The sequence below is a fragment of the Theropithecus gelada genome, chromosome 8, assembly GCF_003255815.1.
Source record: "Theropithecus gelada isolate Dixy chromosome 8, Tgel_1.0, whole genome shotgun sequence".
Lineage (NCBI taxonomy): Eukaryota > Metazoa > Chordata > Mammalia > Primates > Cercopithecidae > Theropithecus > Theropithecus gelada.
In genome coordinates this window covers 49889175-49912451 of record NC_037676.1, presented here as the reverse complement: position 1 = coordinate 49912451, position 23277 = coordinate 49889175, and the positions used below count along the sequence as shown (strand labels likewise).

The 23277-nt window shown below is 40.2% G+C and overlaps 1 protein-coding gene across 4 annotated transcripts in view; it reads left to right on the top strand.

The window, feature by feature from the left end:
* The window catches only part of PRKDC (protein kinase, DNA-activated, catalytic subunit), a 191833-nt gene that overhangs the window by 125776 nt on the left and 42780 nt on the right, over positions 1 to 23277 (top strand). For all 4 annotated transcript variants that reach the window (XM_025395192.1, XM_025395191.1, XM_025395189.1 and 1 more), the window contains exons 60-68: positions 100 to 212; positions 1280 to 1411; positions 3968 to 4147; positions 5425 to 5630; positions 8309 to 8447; positions 10226 to 10414; positions 11075 to 11299; positions 12478 to 12586; positions 14396 to 14507. In XM_025395192.1, coding sequence (XP_025250977.1) covers positions 100 to 212; positions 1280 to 1411; positions 3968 to 4147; positions 5425 to 5630; positions 8309 to 8447; positions 10226 to 10414; positions 11075 to 11299; positions 12478 to 12586; positions 14396 to 14507 — 1405 coding nt within the window. The remainder of the gene's footprint in view (positions 1 to 99; positions 213 to 1279; positions 1412 to 3967; positions 4148 to 5424; positions 5631 to 8308; positions 8448 to 10225; positions 10415 to 11074; positions 11300 to 12477; positions 12587 to 14395; positions 14508 to 23277) is intronic.

Below are 23277 nucleotides of genomic sequence, written 5' to 3'. Positions count from 1 at the left end.
CTCTAGGTTTTGTCTTTGAGGAAACCCGAGGTGAAAATGAACCAGCAGAGCCAAGTGTCTGGGCGGCGGGGAGTAACTGGGCCTGCTTTCCCTCTCCAGGTGCGGCTGGCCGAGTGGACCTACTGCGACTGCGCAGACGGTTTATGAGGGACCAAGAGAAGCTCAGTTTGATGTATGCCAGAAAAGGCGTTGCTGAGCAAAAACGAGAGAAGGTTGTATTTTGTCAAGAATTTGATCAGAATGATGCAGTTTCTGTCACAGGATACAGACGAAGTGAACAAGCTTCCTGCCAGACACTGGCTCCAGTGTCACCTGCAAACCAGGTGGCGGGGCTGCTCCAAGCCAGCCTCCTGGGGCTCCCCCACGGGGATGCAGCCCCCGCGGTGCCCTGGTGGGGGTCCAGGAATGCACCCCGTTCTCTCCGCGGGTGGAAGCGTGGCCGACCTGGGATCAGCAGGCTGATCCTGGGCCCACCTCAAGGCCCGCGCCCTGGCAGGACTTCACTGGCCCTCGCTTCAGGGACCAATGCGGCGGGAGGGCAGCTGGGGGCTGGGACTCACAGGGCCCCGACGACAGGTGGCCAGGCGGGCGTTCCCGTGGCGTGGAGACTCTGTAGCCGCAGCGTCCATTCCGCCTAGATATGGGTCATTAAGATGCATTTATAAGAAGGGGGTAGGACGGATCCCTGACGGTGCTCAAGTTCAGCGCCAGCCGCTGCCTCCACGGGAGCGCCTCCATCCACATCTGGGTGTGAAGCCCTCGAAGTGGGGCACTGTGCCGGCCCCCTCCCCAAGCCTTCCCGCCCAGCCGTGTTTGTGGAGCCTGAGGCCTCCCGGACTGCGCCCCCAGGGCACTATTTTGCCCCCTCGGAGGGGAACCTTGGGCTCTGCAGCTGCCTGGGAGCAGAAGTAGCCAGAGGGCAGGACCTTGAGGTGGAAGTGGGCACCGGCTGCCAGCTTCGTTCTCATCGAGACTTTCCAGAGATGCAGCCCTCCGCCTGTTTTTAAATACTTCTAAATCAAATTTTCCGATTTTATAAATATTCTGATTACTTTATAGTGAATGTTTAAAGCCTTTCCACTGCTTGTTGTATAGTGATTTTATTTTGGATGCAGCGTCTGCCCTAGACGGTAAAGCAGAGTGACTAAGCCTCCGCGAGCATCAGTTCCCACTGCTTCGCCCTTGTGGTTCAGGGGATTTTGGCAGCCTCATAGCTCATGCACGACTGGTTTCCTTCAATGAGAATGTTCATCTTCTACTTTGGTTTTCGTGCTTGTAGGAAATCAAGAGTGAGTTAAAAATGAAGCAGGATGCGCAGGTCGTTCTGTACAGAAGCTACCGGCTAGGAGACCTTCCTGACATTCAAATCAAGCACAGCAGCCTCATCACCCCATTACAGGCCGTGGCCCAGGTCAGTCCTTGCCGCTTCGTTTTCTGTTGACAGGTTAAATAAAATCTGTTTCCAGTTTAGGGGTTTGCCTATGTGAGGAAACATGGCTGAGGCTGTCCTGCAACATAGATGAGGTGTTGGTTTGTCCTCAACAGTGGGCTTGGTGTAAAGACCTTGCTCCAAGTCCTGACTCTGCCATTTCCTAGTTCCATGATTTCTTTACACATGCTGAGACTCTGAGATCATCAGTGCTGAAGACATTATTTATTGTTATTTATCAGGATTACCACTGCATTTGTCTGAAGAAAGGGAGCATAAATGAAGGAATTTGTACTCAGGAATCAGTGGATTGTAGACATGGAAACCCGTCCACCACGTGTTACATAAAAACAGCAGGTTACCAAACAGGTCTAAAAGTGTACACACCAGTAAAAGACACGTGCCAGTGACTTAACCTCTTTATGGTATAATTGTGGGTGATACTTATTTTCTTTTTTCCTAAACCACATTTTCTGGGTGCTCTATTCTGTTCCGTTGGTCTGTGTGTCTGGTTTTTTTTTTTTTTTTTTTTTTTTTTGAGACGGAGTCTTGCTCTGTCGCCCAGGCTGGAGTGCAGTGGCCGGATCTCAGCTCACTGCAAGCTCCGCCTCCCGGGTTCCCGCCATTCTCCTGCCTCAGCCTCCCGAGTAGCTGGGACTACAGGCGCCTGCCACCTCGCCCGGCTTGTTTTTTGTAGTTTTAGTAGAGAGGGGGTTTCACTGTGTTCACCAGGATGGTCTCGATCTCCTGACCTCGTGATCCGCCCGTCTCGGCCTCCCAAAGTGCTGGGATTACAGGCTTGAGCCACCGCGCCCGGCCTGTGTCTGTTTTTGTACCAGTACCATGCTTTTGTGGTTACTGCAGCCTTACAGTATTGTTTGAAGTTGGGTAGTGCAGTGCCTCTAGTTTTATTCTTTTTGCTTTGGATTGCTTTGGCTATACGGGCTCTTTTTTGGTTCCGTGAATTTTAGAATAGTTTTTCTAGTTCTATGATAACTGATGGTAGTATGATAGAATTAGCATTGATTCCATAGATTGCCTTGAGCAGAATGGCCATTTTAACAATATTGATGCTTCTAATCCATGAATATGGAATGTGTTTCCCTTTATTTGTGTCATTTTGTGATTTCTTTCAGTGGTGTTTTTAGTTCTCCTTGTAAAGATCTTTCACCTTCTTGGTTAAGTGTATTTCTAGGTATTTTATTTTTTCTGTGGCTGTTGTAAATGGGATTGTGCTTTTTTTGATTTAGCCATATTTTCTAAAATTTTACTACTCACTAGAACTTCTTATAACAAGATAAATATATTACTTAAAATATACAATAAGGAATTTGTATGTTTTAGTCATACATAGCTTTTATCAAAGTAATTTTTTGCGTTCGATAATTAGATTTTTTTTTAATATTAAGTATAATCTTAAATCAGTAGAATTGTACGGTAAACATTTCAAGTATTTATTTTTTGGCTATGGTAACTAAGTGTAAACCATTGCTTTTAATGTTCTTTTCAACAATATGCAGAAATCACGCTTGATTTAAGAACATTCATTTAATAATGTAATTTGTTCATAAAACATCAAAAATGGATTACCATTATGTTGTAAACATAATTAAAATAGGTCTTAAACATGAAAAAAGAACATGATCCCAAAAAGCAGCACAAGTCTCACCTCCTTCAGAGGCGAACACGTAGCAAAATTAACAAAAAGATATTAACAGAATTGACTTGTCAATTATAATATGATAGAAAACTTATTAACAGGGAAGATCCCTAGAAGATTACACAAAGTAATTTTTAAACTTTATTTATCATGCTTACATGCCTCCATTTAGCAAAGATAGACACTATATGCCAGGACCTGTTTTTGGTACTAATGTCACAGCATGAATAAATAAATAAAGGGAGTATCCTGTGGCCATGAAGTGTGTGAGGGTTAGAGCTATAAATGATTAGGTAGTGTGCTGTTTGAGGGAGCTGATGCTCAGAAGAAGCATCTGATGGTTTAAATAGTTTAAAGTGGTCAGGTGGTGGGACCTTGAAAATTAACACTGGCATTTCATTTAAGCTGATCAGTTATTTTAAGCTTTACCATGGTGCTGATAGGAGGAAAATACCTAAACATTTAATCTTTCTCTGAGATTTTATGAGGTGCTGCACTAAGCACTGGCTGTGCATCATCTGGGCTAATCTTCCCCGCAGCACACTGTGATGTGTTCTGGTAGCCCCCATTTAAAGTTTGGAGACCCAGACTCAACTCAGGAGAGAAGCTATGTCATTACATATTGATTAAGCCAGCTTTTAAATTCATTTCTCTGGGCCAAAAGTCCATGTTTCCATAACATACATCAAACAGATATATTTGGTTAAATTCCAAATGCTGCCTTTGTCAATGCCTGTTAAATCTTTCCAAATAGAATTGAGAGGTATAATAGATGTGTTTGCAACAGTCTGTATTTTCTAAGCTCTGATAGTATTGGTGATTTATATAGCATTTTTGCTTCAGATCCTAATTTGTCTTTTTTTTTGAATTTTTTACAGAGAGACCCAATAATTGCAAAACAGCTCTTTAGCAGCTTGTTTTCCGGAATTTTGAAAGAGATGGATAAATTTAAGACACTGTCTGAAAAAAACATCATCACTCAAAAGTTGCTCCAAGACTTCAATCGTTTTCTTAATACCACCTTCTCTTTCTTTCCACCTTTTGTCTCTTGTATTCAGGTAAAGTCTGAACACACTTCACCAAATATTGTTTGCTGTGGCTTCACATGGCCGTTCCGTCATCACACTGTTTCCCATGTTGAAACTTTTGATAACCTGGTGTTTAACAGAGTAGATGTACTGTTTGGGTTACCTCCTCCCAAATGAGTAGATGTAATTTATTCCCCCCCCCCCCCAGAAAAACCGATATGTGACAGAATAACCAGAAATCAAACATGTTATGTTTTATTTTGTAGTAAGCCAGTCCCCTCAGTGTTTTTGATGAAACCCTTCATTTATTTAGTTGTTTTTCCTTATGTAGTCTTTCACCAAATTCTTTCCTGCCTCTTGACTGCTGTCAAAAGGTGTTGACTGAGTACCCGCCTGGCTTTGTTCTAGGTGGTTGGGCCACATCGATGAAGAGGCAAAAATTTCTTTCCTCTTGACCTTACATTCCCATTAATAGATGCGTAATAGGCAACCCACAGGGAAATGTAGAACGGGACGTTAGGTTGTAGTAAGTGTCATAGTACTTGAGTAATGGGGAAGTATTAAAGCAGTGTAAGATAGTAATGAAGCAGGTAAGCAGGTGCCTCTTGATGGGGTAGGGTGTGTGTGCCTAGATGCAGTGGTCAGAGAAGTCCTTTCCAGGGCAACATAGCATGAGCAGAAAATCTAATTTAATATTCAGTTACTACTTAAATATATTTGTCAGAAGATTATTTTTCATGTAAGAAATGTTTTCTGTGCCATTCAAAGTATGGGTTATATAAAATTCCCTAGTAGAACATCTTTTTGATTCATTTTAGTATTTTTGTATCTAGTGACCTTTTCTGAATAATTACTAATTTATATTCTTCAATATTGTGTATCGGTAGTATCGGTTTACAAACGAATTGGCTAATATTTTTCTGAAATGAAATACTTAGTTTTTCTGTTTTATTCTTTTTGATCGAACGTGAAACTGTCAGTATAAATTTCTTTTTATACATTAGCTCTGTTTTATATTGGTTTCTAATTTATGTGTGTGTGTATATGTTATCTTCATATTTTGATAGTGCTTTTCTTGCTTTAAATCGATCCCTGGATTGGAAGTGTAAAATTAAAAGGTCATTTCCTCCTTTGAGCAAATTGAATATTGTGGGAAAATTTGTTAATAGCATTACACAGAGAAACTTCTGGTGATACCACTACTTAAACATCGGTACCTTTTATGTTTAGTGAAGTATGTTACTCCTTGTGAAAACATGGTCCAAGTACCACAAGCTAAACAGCTGGTTGTATGTGTGGTTTCACAGGACATCAGCTGCCAGCACGCAGCCCTGCTGAGCCTTGACCCAGCAGCTGTTAGCGCTGGTTGCCTGGCTAGCCTACAGCAGCCCGTGGGCATCCGCCTGCTGGAGGAGGCTCTGCTCCGCCTGCTGCCTGCTGAGCTGCCTGCCAAGCGAGTCCGCGGGAAGGCCCGCCTCCCTCCTGATGTCCTCAGATGGGTGGAGCTTGCTAAGTAAGTGTGAGGTCGAGTACTCTTGGGAGCACACTGGATTTGACCAAAGCAATATGGAAAACACTTGGCTTCACTTGGCAGAAAATGAACTAATAAAGTTGATAGTAACAGTAATGTGAAATTTAAAAGAAAAAAAAGTCTTTCAGGCTGAGTACCATTCTCAAAGTCAAGAACAGTTGCCACATCAAGCAGTGTCTTGCTCAAGGAAAGAGAATGTTATTGAAACCTGCTGATTTCTTTCAGTATACGATTTTTTGGACTCAGTGTTATTCACCAAGTTGAGTTTCCTGTAAAGTGTAGCTGTGAATCATAGTTCCTAATATTTTATGTTATTTCCTGCTTCACGACACTGAATAGTGGATGATTCAGTATTTTCAGCAGGACTTAAGGTTTTAGAAAGAGTTTAAATCAGTTAATTTGGGATAAACAGATTCCATTTTCTAGTTATACCATTTTCCATTATGTCTGATTCTTCCCTTACCTGTGATCTCATCATATGAAAGTCTCATTCTGAGGAGGTTGTTAGGTTAAGATTGAAATTTAACTTGAACTTCATTTTGTAGTGCAGATTTTTAGAGCTTTAGGTTCTAAGAGAAAAGATAGTAAAAGTAAGGGAGGGGATCCTTGTGCTTCCTGCTGTTTTGTAGTTAATTCATGTCTGTCTTGATTGAGTGCTGAGTGTACAAGGTGTTGTGCCAGGCACTAAAGAGATGTGAAATTGGGTTAGACATTGATCACAGACTCACAAAACTGGCAATCTAGTAGGAAATATATGTACTTTACACATAATAAATCAGAATTGAAGTAGAAGGTGGTGAGCACTTAGACAAGATAAAATGCCAGGGCCATTCAGAGAGTGCCTCTGGGCTATGCTGATTTTACCTTGGAACCGTTTTCTCCTATTGCTTCAGATGTGTAAGTGAACAGGAAGTGGCACCTTGTATGTTTACTATTTCCAGGAGTGGTAAACATATATAATGTGTATTCACTAAGTAAGCGGAGCAAACAACTTTTAAGGGCCTAAACTTAAACATTTTTTTCTAACTGTGTTAAGTACATTCTCATACTTTTGTGATATTTTTGCATTCGTTTCTGAGCATTGTGAACAAGTTTAGTGTTTTTTGTTTTGTTTTCGAGATAGGAGTCTCGCTCTGTCACCCAGGTTGGAGTGCAGTGGCGCGATCTTGGCTCACTGCAACCTCCGGCTCCTGGGTTCAAGCGATTCTCCTGCCTCAGCCTACCAAGTAGCTGGGGTTACAGGCACGTGCCACCACGCCTGGCTAATTTTTGTATTTTTAGTAGAGATGGGGTATCACTGTGTTAGCCAGGATGGTCTTGATCTCTTGACCTCATGATCCGCCTGCCCCGGCCTCCCAGAGTGCTAGGATTACAGCCGTGAGCCACCACACCCAGCCTTAGCCTTTTTTTTATATGTCATGACCATTGTTTTAACCATGTTACAGTGAACATAATCCAGGGACCTGGGAACCAGTATAGGGGTACGTATGTAGCTCTCCCTCTTCCTTTGACTCTGGGGCCATGAGCTACTGCTCCACCACCTACCTATCCACCCACCTTTACTGCTGATTTATTACCCCTAACATTCTGTAATCAGGGCAATAAGAGAGCCACATCTACTAGATTTTATTGAATTCAGAATTCATAAGCTCTAGGAGAGAGCCCGTAGGGCTCTTTTGGTGTAAATGCAAGAGACTTAGTACCAGAAGGAAACTGAACAGCAGGAGAACTAAGGAGGGAGCAGTCCTTGGCTGGCTGGTTTAGGAAGAAATAACATTTGGGTTGAGACTGCAAGATGGAAAGAAATTTCCTGGAGGAAGGGAACAAACCTAATAAACACTTTGAGAATATCATGGACTGGGAAACTTGATTGAAAGGCTCAAGCCAGAATTTTGTTAAAGTGAAGAAATGAATGAATACTCCAACAAATTGAGATTGTCCGTAGAACCATGGATTAAACATGGCATCAGTAGTCAGGATTATTTTTTCTTTGCTTCCGGGTTTTTGGGGGCTAGACAAGGATTCCAAATGGGTCACCTGCAGATATTTTCATGGATTAATACTGGAGAACCTTATGTAATGACACATCTTGTATACTGTGAACCTTTGATATTTTCAGATTCTACTTTTGTTTTGTTTTGAGGCGGAGTCTTGCTCTGTTATCCAGACTGGAGTGCAGTGGGGCGTTCTCGGTTCACTGCAACCTCCACCTCCTGGATTCAAGCAGTTCTCTGCCTCAGCCTCCCAAGTAGCTGGGACTACAGGCACGCACCACCACGCCCAGCTAACTTTTTGTATTTTTAGTAGAGATGGGGTTTCACCATGTTGGCCAGGCTGGTCTGAACTTCTGACCTCAGGTGATCCACCCACCTCGGCTTCCCAAAGTGCTGGGATTACAGGCATGAGCCACCACGCCTGTCCCAGATTCCACTTTAAATGCACATCTGAATAAATTCTGCCTTATGTATGATTAAAGTTATAAAATCTAGGGGTAACTTCATAGTTTCTTAAATTTTATATTTTTAGCAAAATTAAAGTAACATTTTATGTCTCTTGTTAATGTAATGTGTGGCAACTTGATTTACTATCATTTCATTAGAATAAATACTTTTAAAATACTGGGGTGTTCATTGATTTGGCCTTTTTGATTTGTTTTGTAGACTGTATAGATCAATTGGAGAATACGACGTCCTCCGTGGGATTTTTAGCAGTGAGATAGGAACAAAGCAAATCACTCAGAATGCATTGTTAGCAGAAGCCAGAAGTGATTATTCTGAAGCTGCTAAACAGTATGATGAGGTAAGATTGATCTCTGGCAAAATATGACATTTACTACAACACTTTTGTTTTCTGCTGAACTGTAACTTTAAGCAAAATAAGGTACAGCAGATCCTTGTTGGTTACAATGTTGATGAGGAAGAAAATTGGTTTCCTTATAGGTTCGCTTAAGTGAGGGCCTACCATACTATGAAACTGTATATTGTTTTTCTGTCTGCTCTTACACAGTTTCTATTTGAATAGGTTATTTTCTTTCAGTTAGTTAAAAAAAAATTATAAAGAAGTTGTATTAGGCTGTTCATGCATTTCTATAGGGAAATACCTGACACTGGGTAATTTATAAAGAAAAGAGGTTTAATTGGTTCACAGTTCCACAGGCTACACAGGAAGTATGGTGCTGGCTTCTGCTTGGCTTCAGGGGAGGCCTTGGGGAGCTTTTACTCATTGGTAGAAGGCAAAGCAGGAGCAGGCACTTCATATGGTGAAAGGCAGTAGCAAGAGAGAGACAGTTGGGGAGGGGGTGCCATATACTTTTATTTATTTAGAGGCAGGGTCTCATTCTGTCACCCAGGCTGGAGTGCAGTGGCATGATCATTTCTCCCAGGCTCCAGCAGTCCTCCCAGGCTCCAGCGATCCTCCCACCTCAGCCACCTGAGTAGGTGGGACTTCAGGCATGCACCAACATGCCTGGCTAATTTTTAAAGATTTTTGGAGAGACGAGGGGTCACTATGTTGCCCAGGCTGGTTGGGAACTCCTGAACTCAAGCCATCATGCCTGGGCCTCCCAAAGTGCTAGGATCACTCATCACCAAGGGAATGGCCCACTTCATTCATGAGGGATCTGCCCCCATTGATCCAAATACCTCTCACCAGGCCCCACCTCTGACATTGAGGATTACATTTCAACATGAGGTTAGGTGGGGACACATATTCAAACTATATCAGAGGTAAAGAAGAATTTGGGAAGATGACTATAAGTTCAGTTTTATACATTTTGTCAGTGGCTATTCAAGTGTAGGTGTTGAAATTCAGGGTCTGTGACCTGTGAAACTCTTCAATGAGCAGTCCAGGTTTTAAAATCCTCTGCAATTTTCTATAAATGTCCTGTATTCTAATTTTATTGTAAGAACTTGTTATGTGGTAAATAACCCCCAGGAGAGATGTAAATCAAGTTATTGTGATTAAAAGTATCAAGTCTTACTAATTGGTTAGTCTTAGTAATTGGTTTCATTGGTAAGTTTCTCAGAGAAATGGCTTCCTCCTAGTTAGGATTTGTGTGTGTGTGTGTGTGTGTGTGTGTGTGTGTTTTTCTCTCTCTCAAAACAGGGTCACCCAGGCTGCAGTGCAGTGGCATGATCTCAGCTTACTGCAGCCTCAACCTGCTGGGCCCAGGTGATCTTCACACCTCAGCCTCCCAAGTAGCTGGGGCTGCAGGTGTTTGCCATCACACCTAGCTAGTTTTTGTGTTTTTTGTAGAGACAGTGTTAAGCCATGTTGCCTAGGCTGGTCTCAAACTTCTGGCCTCAGGTGGCCCACCTGCCTTAGCTTCCCACAGTGCTGGGATCACAGGCGTGAGCCAGCGTGCCCAGCTGGGTTTGTCTATTCATTTAGTACTGTAAAATTCCTTTTGGTTTTTCTTCCATTCAGTGTTACTCTGAATAGCTTCTCTTTTCTCTCTCCTTGCCGTAAATCTGAAAAGGATTGTTTTTAGTGTGATTGTTACATTCTTCCTTTTTACATGTTCTCATTGGTATTCTTTCCAACTTTGTAAAATAATTTTATTAACTTTTCTCCACCAGGCTCTCAATAAACAAGACTGGGTAGATGGTGAGCCCACAGACGCCGAGAAGGATTTTTGGGAACTTGCATCCCTTGACTGTTACAACCACCTTGCTGAGTGGAAATCACTTGAATACTGTTCTACAGCCAGTGTAGACAGTGAGAACCCCCCAGATCTAAATAAAATCTGGAGTGAACCATTTTATCAGGTGGGTAAAATTATTTTTAAGTGATTGAAATAAATATTTTAGATAGGTGTTTTCTAGTTAACAAAGTTGTTTAAAACGTTTCAAAACAGGTAGTAGTTGTGAAGCACCAGTGAGTTGCATGACCTGACTCCACCTACAAACCCCATAGTATTGTTAAATCTCTTATCACTTTTAGCTAATCATCTTTTCAAAATGAATGCAATGCATTTTAAAATAAATATTAACATTCCTAGTATGACTACATGGGAGAATATTTACTGTTGTCTCTTATATTACAAGAAGTCGCCCCGGATCACTGACTAAACACAGGCCTCCCAGCTCCTGGGACAAGAGGCTCTCCTGGTTTCTGCACACTATACCTATCCTGACTGTGCTTGTAAATTCCTCAGTTTGTATGTAACATCCAAATCATCTTCCAGCTAAAAGTAGTCCCCATTATTTTGTAGAACACGTTCCTATATATTTTGTGGTTACAAAATAAGCTATTTTAGATGAATTTATTTTAAAAATTGGAGATTACTGTTTCAGACATCAGACATCATCGCTTTGATTCTAAATATTGATCTATGAAAGTATAGCAGAGAGTATTACAGAAATAAAATAATCAGACATACTCAAATTGGCTTTCTGTAGTTACAAGTATATTTTTATGTTCCTTAGGAAACGTATCTACCTTACATGATCCGCAGCAAGCTGAAGCTGCTGCTCCAGGGAGAGGCTGACCAGTCCCTGCTGACATTTATTGACAAAGCTATGCATGGGGAGCTCCAGAAGGCGATTTTAGAGCTTCATTACAGTCAAGAGCTGAGTCTACTTTACCTCCTGCAAGATGATATTGACAGAGCCAGATACTACATTCAAAATGGCATTCAGAGTTTTATGCAGGTAATACTATATATTATGTGTGTGTGTGTGTGTGTGTGTGTGTGTGTGTATTATAATGTGGATCTATCTGAAATATACTATTTTTAGGATATTTTTAAAACTCAGTAAACTCATGAAAAAAAAACAAAAATTTTCAAGTACTATTTTCATACCACCTATTTCCTTCTTTCTGTTCTTCCAATAATGCTGTTCATTCTGTCATTTATGTTAATGCCTTTTTAAATATTTTTTTCCTGTTTTAGAAAGGTTTCATTTTTTTCCCCTTTTGTTACCTTTCTCATACTCTTAAAGAACACTTGAGAGTAGGCTTTTTTTTTTTTGAGACAGTTTCTCTTTTGTCACCTAGACAGTGGAGTGCAATGGCACAATCTGGTTCAAGTGAGTCTCCTGCTTCAGCCTCCTGGGTAGCTGGGATTACGGGCGCTCTGCTAATTTTTGTATTTTTAGTAGAGACGAGGTTTTACCATGTTGGCCAGGCTGGTCTTGAACTCCTGATGTCAGGTGATTCACCTGCCTCAGTCTCCGAAAGTGCTGGGATTACAGACGTGAGCCATCGCTCCTGGCCAAGAGTAGACTTTTCTATTTGGGGTAGCAGAATGGAAGCTTGTTTACTTTGTGGAGAAGAGTGGGGGTTGATCTTCCCTGATTGTTTTCTGCCACTCTTTCTTTCCTTTTTGCTTTTCTCCAAATCTTTTCCTGACAGTTGTTTGTTTGTAAGTGAATGTCTTGTATAGAGTTTATTAATAACATTTAGCATAGGTTAGTGACATTTAGCACAGAAGCATATTCATTCATTGTTTTCATTTTTATTTAATGTGTTGAAGTTGATTAGCACTCTCAAAGAAGTTTATCAAAAGAAGAATTGGCTTCTGTAGTCAGCAGTTTTACATTATAGGATGTTGGGATTATTAAAACTTGGTGGCAAGTTGAGGCAGTGATAGCCTGGTGATGTCAGTTTTATTGATTTCACTGAGCCAAAATGTGATTGAAACCTTAAATTATTATTTTTTTTAATTTAAACTGTTTGTTAACTGTGTCTGTGACCTAATTATTAACCATTCTGAGGCATATTTATAGAATAATTGCTACATTTCATAATTTAGAGTACTGTTAAAAACTTAAAGACACAGCTTGATTTATAACACGGCATTTGTAAATGCCTTTTTTTTTTTTTTAAGAATTATTCTAGTATTGATGTCCTCTTACACCGAAGTAGACTCACCAAATTGCAGTCTGTACAGGCTTTAACAGAAATTCAGGAGTTCATCAGCTTTATAAGCAAACAAGGTAATTTTTTTCATCTGTCATGTTTTTCATTTCTAATTGTGGAAGAGTTTTAGCATCTAAATTATTTTCTACTTAGTGAAAGTGCACGTTTCTTAATGTATGGGTTAGAAACTCCATCGAATTTCCTTTACAAATATATATTTTCAGATCATTGAAATAAATGTTTAAAATGGTCAGGCAGTGTTCTAGGCACCAGGGCTGCAAAGTGAAAGAAAACATGCTGCCTACCTTAATGAAGCTTTTGGAGTAGTGGGGTGACTCCAGAGGACACCTGCCCACAAGGGTGGTGGGGCCCATCCTGGCCTGAGAGGGTGCAGAACTCTTGGAGGAGGGTCCTGAGCAGTGGGGAAGAGGCAGGGGCTTGCAGACAGAAAGCTGTGGTGCCCATGAGATGCACACTGAGGGTACTGGGTGTCCTGGCTTGAAGGGAGGGCGGGAAGGCTGCGGGCAGCAGGGCCCACATCAAGAAGGCCTTTGTATTGCTGGTAAGTGGGTTTTATCCCAGTGCCTATGGGAGGTCACCCAAGAATCTAAGGGGAGGAATACATCTTTGCAAAGGTAAAATGTTTTATTTGTTAATCTGGATTTCATTTTTGTCTTAAATAATTAAAAATAATTACAAAAGATGCTTTTCAGAATACTGATAAAAACTGATATTTATATCTACCTAGTTATTTTCTATTTTAATTTTGGAAAATTATTTTTCAAGTACATATTAATGATGTATCATTTATTAAGTGCATTCTGCTTTCAGGAGCTATGTTAATCTCTTTATCAGTATTACCTAGTCTTTTTTTTTTTGAGACGGAGTCTCGCTCTGTCACCCAGGCTGGAGTGCAGTGGCACAATCTCGGCTCACTGCAACTCTGCCTCCCAGGTTCATGCCATTCTCCTGCCTCAGCCTCCTGAGTAACTGGGACTACAGGCACCTGCCACCACGCCTAGCTAATATTTTGTATTTTTAGTTGAGGTGGGGTTTCACCATGTTAGCCAGGATGATCTCTATCTCCTGACCTCGTGATCCACCTGCCTCAGCCTCCCAAAGTGCTAGCATACAGGCGTGAGCCACTGTACCCGGCCAGTGTTTCCTAGTCTTTGTAACAACTTCATGAGATGGATTTTTTTCTCCTCATTTTTTAGAGGCTTATAGAGATTGAATGACTTGCCTAAGCTAATAAGTAAAAGATTTAAATTTTGAACCCAGGACTGTCTTATCTAAGCTTGTGTTCCTGACTGCTATTTTCCTCCAACAGAAAGAAAACACATTAGCAATGTGAATTTTCAGTTTCATAAAGATTATTATGAATCTCTTTTCTGAGACCCTTGAGGCCAGAATGTTTTGGACACTAGAAATATTACCTGTGTACACGCCAGGGGCTAGGACAGTATTCTATAACTCTCCAGCTTAAGTTACGAATATTCACATTGATGCCATAAACAAAGACTAAGTAGCCCTATACCAGTGAAGATCAGATTTTTTTTTTTTGCCAAGAAAATTTGCTATAACCCTATGAAAATCTTTTTAGTTATCAATGCTTTTTAGATTTTGATATTACAGATGGACTGTAGACCTGTAATAAATGTAAAAAGAATTTGTGCTTGTTTATTTCTCCATCCTTAAGCAATTGAGTTTAAATGTTAGAATACATTAAATTTAATATGGTAACTTTGTGTCCTTTTGTGAAAGAAAGGACTTTTTTGTAATTTGGGCAGAAGTCTGAGTTTTCTATTTACTGATAATGACCTTACTTTGTCATTTGGTCTTATAATTGAGCTGTGGGTATAGTCACTCTCTAATACTATTTTTAGGCAATTTATCATCTCAAGTTCCCCTTAAGAGACTTCTGAACACCTGGACAAACAGATATCCAGATGCTAAAATGGACCCAATGAACATCTGGGATGACGTCATCACAAATCGGTAAGACGTGGTCCCTTTAAGTCAAATGTGGATTGTTTTTTGAAATTGTTGGAATGGTTTTTCTTCCAAACCATGGTTTAGAGAAATGTGGGATTTGAGCCTAGTGCAGCTGTTTTCCATCCTTCCTGTTTCCCATGTAAGTAGTTTCGATAGAGCTCTCTGTGTCTGCCGTGTCCTCTTTCCCACTTGCCCTGTGGGGATGCTGCTGTCGGGAGGTGCTGGTGGCTGATCCTGAACCTGCACCTCCAGGAAGGGAGACAGGGTCAGTGTACATTTGCTCCTCTCACAACGGAATGTTAAGTAGTTAGATGACAACGAAGACGACGACTACATAATGATTTTTATTATCCAATTTTATAACTAGGATTTTTTACATTCTTGCCTCCTATCTCCCAACTCCATTACACAGTCGTGTCACTTTCCCAGGTCTCAGGTCATTTTCATGTCCTCATCTTCTCCCATCCTGTAACTACCCTGTGGAATCCATAGGGCAGGTGCTAACCATGTAATAAAGTCAGAGAGGTTGTGGTTTATTGCATGCAAATGTGCATAGGAAATAGGACTCAAGGACTCTGATTCCAAGTGTCATGTTCTCCCATTATTTCCTCCACTACTACTTTTTTTTTAAACTTTTTATTTTGAGATGAGTTCTTCTGGAAAAGTAGCAAGAAAAGTAGTACTCTCCTGAGTGCCTTTAACCCAGATTCACTGATTTTTTAAATAACATTTTAAACATTTTTCCATGTTAGCATTTGTATTTTTTTCTTTTCTACCAGACCCTACATATTATTTATTTTCTGAACCAGTTGTGAGCGTAAGCTGGATACATCCCTTTGCCTTGTTATAGATCAGTGTTCATTTCTTAAGAAAAAGAGTATCTTTTTATTTAGCAGTTCGGTGATAAACCTCAGAGCTTTCATTTTTCCTCTAAAGCCCAATTTCAGTTTTGTCAATCGTCCCAGTAATGTCCTTTGTGGCATTGTCTCTACCTCTATGACAGGATCAGTACAGAATGATGGACTACATTTATTTGATGTGTCTGTTTAGTCTCCAAAAGGCTTTGTGTATCCTAATACTGACACTTTTGAGTAGTGTTCCTCTGTTTGGGTTTGTCTTATGTTTCCTTATGGTGGGACTCAGGTGATCTGCCTCTGGCCAGAATATTCCTCAGGCTAGCAAATCATGCGTGGGGCAGAATGTCCATCTGCCTTTTACTGGTGATTTTTTTTGTTTCTGTTTTTTTTGTTTTTGTTTGTTTGGTTGTTTGTTTGGATACAGTCTTTTTGCCCAGGCTGGAGTGCGGTGGCGCAATCTTGGCTCACTGTAAACTCCATCTCCCAGGTTCAAGCAATTCTCCTGCCTCAACCCCCCAAGTAGCTGGGATTACAGGCATGCACTACTATGCCTGGCTAATTTTGTATTTTTAGTACAAAATACAAAATTTGGCTAATTTTGTATTTTTCAAAATTTTTTGCCAAGCTAGTCTTGAATTCCTGCCCTCAAGTGATCCTCAAGTGAGCGTTGTCCTCCCAAAGTACTGGGATTACAGGCTTTACCTACCATGCCCAGCCTGGTGATAATAATTTAGATTGTTTGGTCTCTTCACTGTATAATGCCATTTATTTATTTATTTTTCCTTTCCAACTAACAAATAAATGTGGGAGCTGCTTTGAGACATACAGATGTCCTGCTTCTCCTAAGACTTACCCCTCCATATTTCGCATTTGTGGATGACTCCTGGCCCAAACCAGTGTTGGCAATAATGGTTGCAAAATAATAATTTCTAACTCTACCTATTCATTTATATTAGTCTACGTCTTATTATAGGCAGGCACCCTCCCTTCTGTTTACGTACTTATTTACTTTTTAAAGATTATCAATAAAGACTCAGGGATTCCAATTTTATTTAGTGGGATATAACCTACTACTGTCCTTATTTATTTTGTGTTCAATTATCTCAGATTTGGCCAGCAGGCTCCCCTTTAAACTGGCAAATCAGGCTCATCTTACCTGTCTTCTCCTGTTTTCTTTTAGAAATGTTACGGATTTAGGTCTCTGATGCATTGGAAGAAAATTTTTGTAAATGGTGTGAGATAGGGGGTAGGTGTTTACTTTTTCCATATAGATATCTATCCAGCCCCATTTGTTCGAAATCTTTCATAATTGAGTCGCCTTGGCAATTTTTTGGAAACTCAGTTGACCATGTATGTGTGGGTCTATTTCTGGATGCTCTGTTGTAGCCCTTCCTTTGTGTTTTTTTTTTCCCACAATAGTAAACTGTCTTCATTTCTATCACTTTATAGTACGTTTTGAAGTCAGATAGGATGAGTTCTCAAACTTTTCTTTTTTTTGAGACAGGGTCTTACTCTGTCACCTGATCATGACTCATTGCAGTCTCAACCTCCCAGGCTCAAGCAGTCCTCCCACTTCAGCCTCTCAAGTAGCTGGGACCACGGGTGTGCGCCACCATACCTGGCTAATTTTTTTGTCTTTTTTTGTGGAGACAGGGTTTCACTATGTGCCCAGGATGGTATAGAACTCCTGGGCTCAAGCAATCTGCCCGTCTCAGCCTCCCAACATGCTGAGATTACAGGCATGACCCATGGCACCTGGCTCAACTTTGCTTTTCTTTATGAAAACTACTTTATTTTAGTTGATTTGCATTTATATTTACATTTTAGAATCTGCTTGTCAATTTGTATAAAGAAAAACTGCTGAGATTTTGATTGGGACTGTATTGACTCTAGTTCAGTTTGGGGGAGTTGCTATCTTAACAATATAGAGTTACCCAGTTCATTAATATGACATATCTATGTATTTTTTCAGTATGGAGATCTTGGATGTCTTTTGTAATTTATTCCTAAGTATTTTATGTTTTTTGGCACTTTTATAAATGGATTTATTTTCAAAATTGTATTATATTTCCCAATTATTTGCTGCTAATGTAAATTGCTTTTTATATATTAACTTTGTGTCTTTGCTAACTTGGTAGTTTTAGTTCTTGTTTTGCAGATTCTCTGGGATTTTCTATCATATCATCTGCTGATAGGGTCACTTTTCTTTCTTTCTGAAATTTATGCCATTTATTTCATTTTCCTGCTTTGTTAAAACCATGAGGACCTCAAGTACAATCCTGAATATAAGTGGTAAAATGAGCATCTTAGTCTTATTCTTGATGTTAGAGAAGACAACTCACTCATTCAGCTTTAAAAAATGGTAATGTTTTTGTAAATGCCTTTTATCAGACTGAGGAAATTCCCTTCTATTCCTGGTTTTCTGAGAGTTTTATTATGAATGCGTGTTGAATTTTATCAAACAATTTTTCTGCATCAGCTTAATCATATTGTTTTTCTCCTTTATTGTGTTTATGAAGTATTACTTTGATGCTTTTTAAATATGAAGTCAATCTTGCATTCTTGGGGTATACCCAATATGATCATGATGATCCCTTAAGGATTTTAGCATCTGTATCGAAGTGGGATATTGGTCTGTAATTTTCTTTTTTGTAATATCTTCATCAGGTTTTGGTATTAGGGTTATCATGGACTCATAAGATGAGTAAGGCATGTTTCCTTCTCTATTTTAAAAAGAAGTTTATGGCCAGGCGTGGTGGCTCACGCCTGTAATTCCAGCACTTTGGGAGGCTGAGGTGGGCGGATCACCTGAGGTCAGGAGTTCAAGACCAGCTTGACAAATATGGACAAAACTCGTCTCTACCAAAAATATGAAATTAGCCGAGCATGGCGGTGCATGCCTGTAATCCTAGCTACTCAGAGGCTGAAGCAGGAGAATCTCTTGAACCTGGGAGGCAGAGGTTGCAGTGAGGCAAGATTGTACCATTGTACTCCAGCCTGGGCAACAAGAGCAAAACTCCTTCTCCAAAGGGGGGAAAATTATAAGATCCTCATTATTTCATACTTGAATATTTGATAGGATTCACCAGTGAAACCTATCCTATTTGGGCATGGGTTTTCCCTTGGGGAAGATTTTTGATAATGTATATAATTTCCTTAGTCGATACTGATAGAGAATTTATTTATTTATTTATTTATCTTATTTATTTATTTATTTTTTTTGAGACAGAGTCTCGCTCTGTTGCCCAGGCTGGAGTGCAGTGGCGTGATCTTGGCTCACTGCAAGCTCCACCTCCCAGGTTCATGCCATTCTCCTACCTTAGCCTCCCGAGTAGCTAGAACTACAGGCACCTGCCACCACGCCCGGCTAATTTTTTTATTTTTATTTTTTTTGTTGTTTAGTAGAGACGGGGTTTCACCGTGTTAGCCAGGATGGTCTCGATCTCCTGACCTCGTGATCCGCCCGCCTGGGCTTCCCAAAGTGCTGGGATTACAGGCATGAGCCACTGCGTCCGGCCAAGAATTTAAACTTTCTGTTTCTGGCTGGGCATGGTGACTCGCACCTGTAATCCCAGCACTTTGGGAGGCCTAGGTGGGCGGATCATTTGAGGTCAGGAGTTGGAGACCAGCCTGGCCAATATGGTGAAGCCCTGCCTCTACTAAAAATACAAAAATTAGCTGGACATGGTGGTCAGCACCTGTAGTTCCAGCTACTCAGGAGGCTGAGGCAGGAGAATCGCTTGAACCCACGAGGTGGAGGTTGCAGTGAGCAGAGATCATGCCACTGCATTCCAGCCTGGGAAACAGCAAGATTCTGTCTCCAAAAAAAAAAAAAAAAATTATATTTCTTTTTGTGTCATTTTTGTTAAATTGTACTTTTCAATCACTTTGTCCATTTTCTTTTTAAATTTCTGCCTGCCTTATTTGTTTTTTAAAGTAAATTTGTCCATTTCATCAACATCATCAAATTGTTGGTATAAAGTCCACATTATTCTCATCCTTTTTATTATTTGTAGTGTCTGTGGAGGGAACCCTTTTTTCATTCCACGTATTGGTTATTTGTGTTCTCTTTTTTAACACTTGATTCATCTGGGTAAAAGTTTGTCAGTTTTGTTGATCTTTTTCAAAGGACCAGTTTTTGACTTTGTTGATTTTCTTTATTATCTTTTTTCTATTTAATTGATTTCTAGTATCATCTTTACTATTTTTTTCTTTTCCTCTTACTTTGTATTTGCTTTTCTTTTTCTTGTTTCTTTAGGCAGAAACTGTTGATTTTATACCTTTTCTTCGTTGTAATATAAGCATTGAAAGTTACATGTGTCCCTCTAAAGTACTGCTTTAGCTACATTCTGCAAATTTTGGTATGTTATTCAGTTCAACATATTTTTCTAATTCTTATGTAACTTGATCCATTAAATATTTAAAAGTGTTTTAATTTCCAAATACCTGGGTTTTCTGGCTATCTTAGTGATTGCTAAATTCCACTGTGGTCAGAAAACACCCTCTGTATGGTTTCATTCCTTTTAAATTTTATTGAGACTTCTTTTATGTGCCAACATATGGTCTATGTAAATACCCATGTAAATACCCATGTAAATTTGAAAATTTTGTATATTCTGCAGTTCCTGGGTATCAGGTTTTATAAATTTCAGTGAGATCAAGGTAGTCAGGGATACTTTTCAGATCTTCTATGTCTTTACTGTTTGTTTGTGTAGTTCCATCACTGCTGAGATAAGGATGTCAAAATCTATAATTGTAGGATTGTCTATTTCTGCCTTTAATTCTGTGTAGTTTTACGTACTGTATTTTGATTCTGTTATTAGGCACATACACATGGATAACTGCTGTCTTCCTGATGAAATTATTTATTTGTTTTTATTATACTTTAAGTTCTGGGGTACATGTGCAGAACGTGCAGGTTTGTTACGTAAGTATACACATGCCATGGTGGAAATACTTTTTTTTGAGGTTGAATTTTGCTCTTGTTGCCCAGGCTGGAGTGCAGTGGCATGATCTTGGCTCACTGCAACCTGCACCCCCCAGATTCAAGCCATTCTCCTCCTTCAGCCTCCCAAGTAGCTGGGATTACAGGCATGTGCCACCACACCCAGCTAATTTTGTATTTTTAGTAGAGACGGGATTTTGCCACGTTAGTCAGGCTGGTTTCGAACTCCTGACCTCAGGTGATCCGCCCACCTCGGCCTTCCAAAGTGCTGGGATTATAAGCGTGAGCCACCATGCCCTGTCAGAATACTCCTTTTATCATTATGAAGTAATGATACATCGATGTGTGTGTGGATGGATTTCATGTATGTTTATGAAGTAACATATAATGAAAACACCACTAGATAATATTGTACTTTAAACAGTCATACATATTCTAAAGAACATATGTGGTTTTCGTCACATATTCTTTAGAACATAAGTATATGTCTTTTATTATACTTACCACTCTGTACTCATCATTTATTCCTAAGACCCAAGTTTTTCTCTTGTGTCATTTTCCTTTAGCCTGAATATCTTCCTTTAGCAGTTCTTGTAATGCAGGTCTACCTGTGACGAACTCTTGTTAGTTTTTTCCTTCTCTGAAGATATCTTTATTTCTCTGTCATTCTTGAAGGACACTTTCTCAGAATGTAGAATCTGGGTAGATACTCCCTGCCCCTTGTGGTATCTTTTGGCCGCTGTGTGTCTGAAGATGATGTCTTCACTATTCCTGTTGTTGTGGCTCATATGTAATGTGTCATGTTTTTCTGGCTGCTTTCAGGAATTTTTTCTTTATCATTGGTTATCAGCAGTTTGATTATGATGTGTCTAGGCCTGGTTCTGTTTGAATTTATCCCATCTAAAGTTCACTGACTTTCTTGAATCTGTATATTTTTGTCACCAAATTTGAGGAGTTTTTGGTCATTGTGTTTCTTCAAATCCTTTTTGTCCCAATTTCTCTTGGTTTCGTGGGAATCCAGTTACACATACATCATGCCTTTTGACATTTTTCCATAAGTTCCTGACTCTGTTCATTTTTATTCATTCTTTTTGTTGTTTATTCATCAGATTAGATAATTTCTATTGATTTGTCTTCAGTCTTACTCTTATTTTCTTTTGTCTTACTTGTTCTACTAGGAAGTCCGTCTAGTGACTGTTTTATCTTAGGTATTGTATTTTCCAGTTGTAATATTTCCGTTTGGTTTATTAAAAAATATTTTCTCTTTTTCTGCTGAGATACTCACCCTTTCATTTATTGCGTGTGTTTTTTTCTTGACCTCCTGGAGCATAGTTAAAATAGCTGCTTTAAGGTCCTTACATGATCATTCCAACATATGGGGTCAGCATAGAGTTGGCATCCATTTTCTGTTGAGATGGATACATTCTCCTGATTCTTTTTATCAGTTAATTTTTGAATGTAATTTGTGAATATAGTAGTCCCTTCTTATCTGTAGGAGATACGTTCAAAGATCCCCAGTGGAATCCTGAAACCATGGATAATACCAAACCTTATGTATACTGGTTTTTTTTCCTATATATACACACATATGATAAAGTTTAATTTCTAAATTAGGCACAGTAAGTAACAATAATAACAATAATAAAATAGAATAATTCAAACAGTATACTATAATAAAAGTTAATGTGAATGTGGTCTATCTCTCTCAAAATATCTTATTGCACTATATCTGCAGTAACTGAAGCCAGGGAAAGCAAAACTGCAGGTAAGATAAGGAGAACTACTGGATTCTCTTGCGTAGATGCTGGCTTATAATTCTCTAGCTGGTGATCTGTTTAGATGGTAGGCTCTGTCTTGCCTTTTGTTGATTGAAACCTCAGTTCCTTTCCAAACCGGTGCTGTTTTGAGTCTGTCTGTACATGCATACTTCAGGGCAGCCTGAGCCTGGTGGGTTCATGTGCAGAACTAGAGGATTTTTCTCTGGTTCTCTCCCCTCCAGGATTCTCCCTGTAGCACCTGTCTGCCTGGGCTCCTTTTCTTGTTACCCTGGGTAGAATGCAGCAGGCTTGCCTTAAGGATCTCAATCACATTGCCACCACACTCCACAGGGTCAAAAGGGAATAAGACAGAGAGGAAACAGGAAACCCATCCCAATAGCAGACCCTCCCAGTTTTGATTCCCTGCACATACAGTCTGCCATCTTTTATTCACTCAGAGTTCTTGGGCAGTTGTATTTTATCCAGTTTCTAGTTGTTGTCAGCAGAGGATAGGCCCAAGGGGCTCCCAGTGCCATACCAGAGCCAGACTCTGTTGTTTTTAGAAAAGATGGTTCTCTTCTTGGTTTGTTCTCTCTGATTTGATGTGAGAACATGCCATGCAGTGTAACTGTTTTCTGTGTTTGTTTAATTTGTTCCCTCTGTCTGGGACTCCCTTGTCAACTCCACTTCTAAAATTGCATGCACCCTTCACAGCCCAAGGGAGTCTGTCTCATTCTGTGGATGTTCCCACCTCCCTTTCCTGAAATGCCAGGCACTTTATTCACACTGGTAGGAGACATTTATGGATTCAGTAATTCATTATTTATTGAAATGTTAATCCAGTAGCCACTTGTATTTATTGTTATGATTAAAAACAGTGAAAGCTTAAAATCAGTGGCAGCTTTGGGGAATGAGCCAGCACTGTGGTTGGTGTGGGGATGAGGAGCACAGAGCAGTGTGGTAAGAATAGGAAATGGCCAGCGAGGCTTGTATCTTGGGAGTAACAAAAAAAGAGGGAAAAGGAAAAAGAGATGTAAAACATGATGGTTTATCTGCCTACAGTGTTTCCTTTTCCCCTCCCCTCCCCTCCCCTCCCCTCTCCTCCCCTCCCCTCCCCTCCCCTCTCCTCCCCTCCCCTCTCCTCCCCTCCCCTCCCCTCCCCTCTCCTCCCCTCCCCTCTCCTCCCCTCCCCTCCCCTCCCCTCTCCTCCCCTT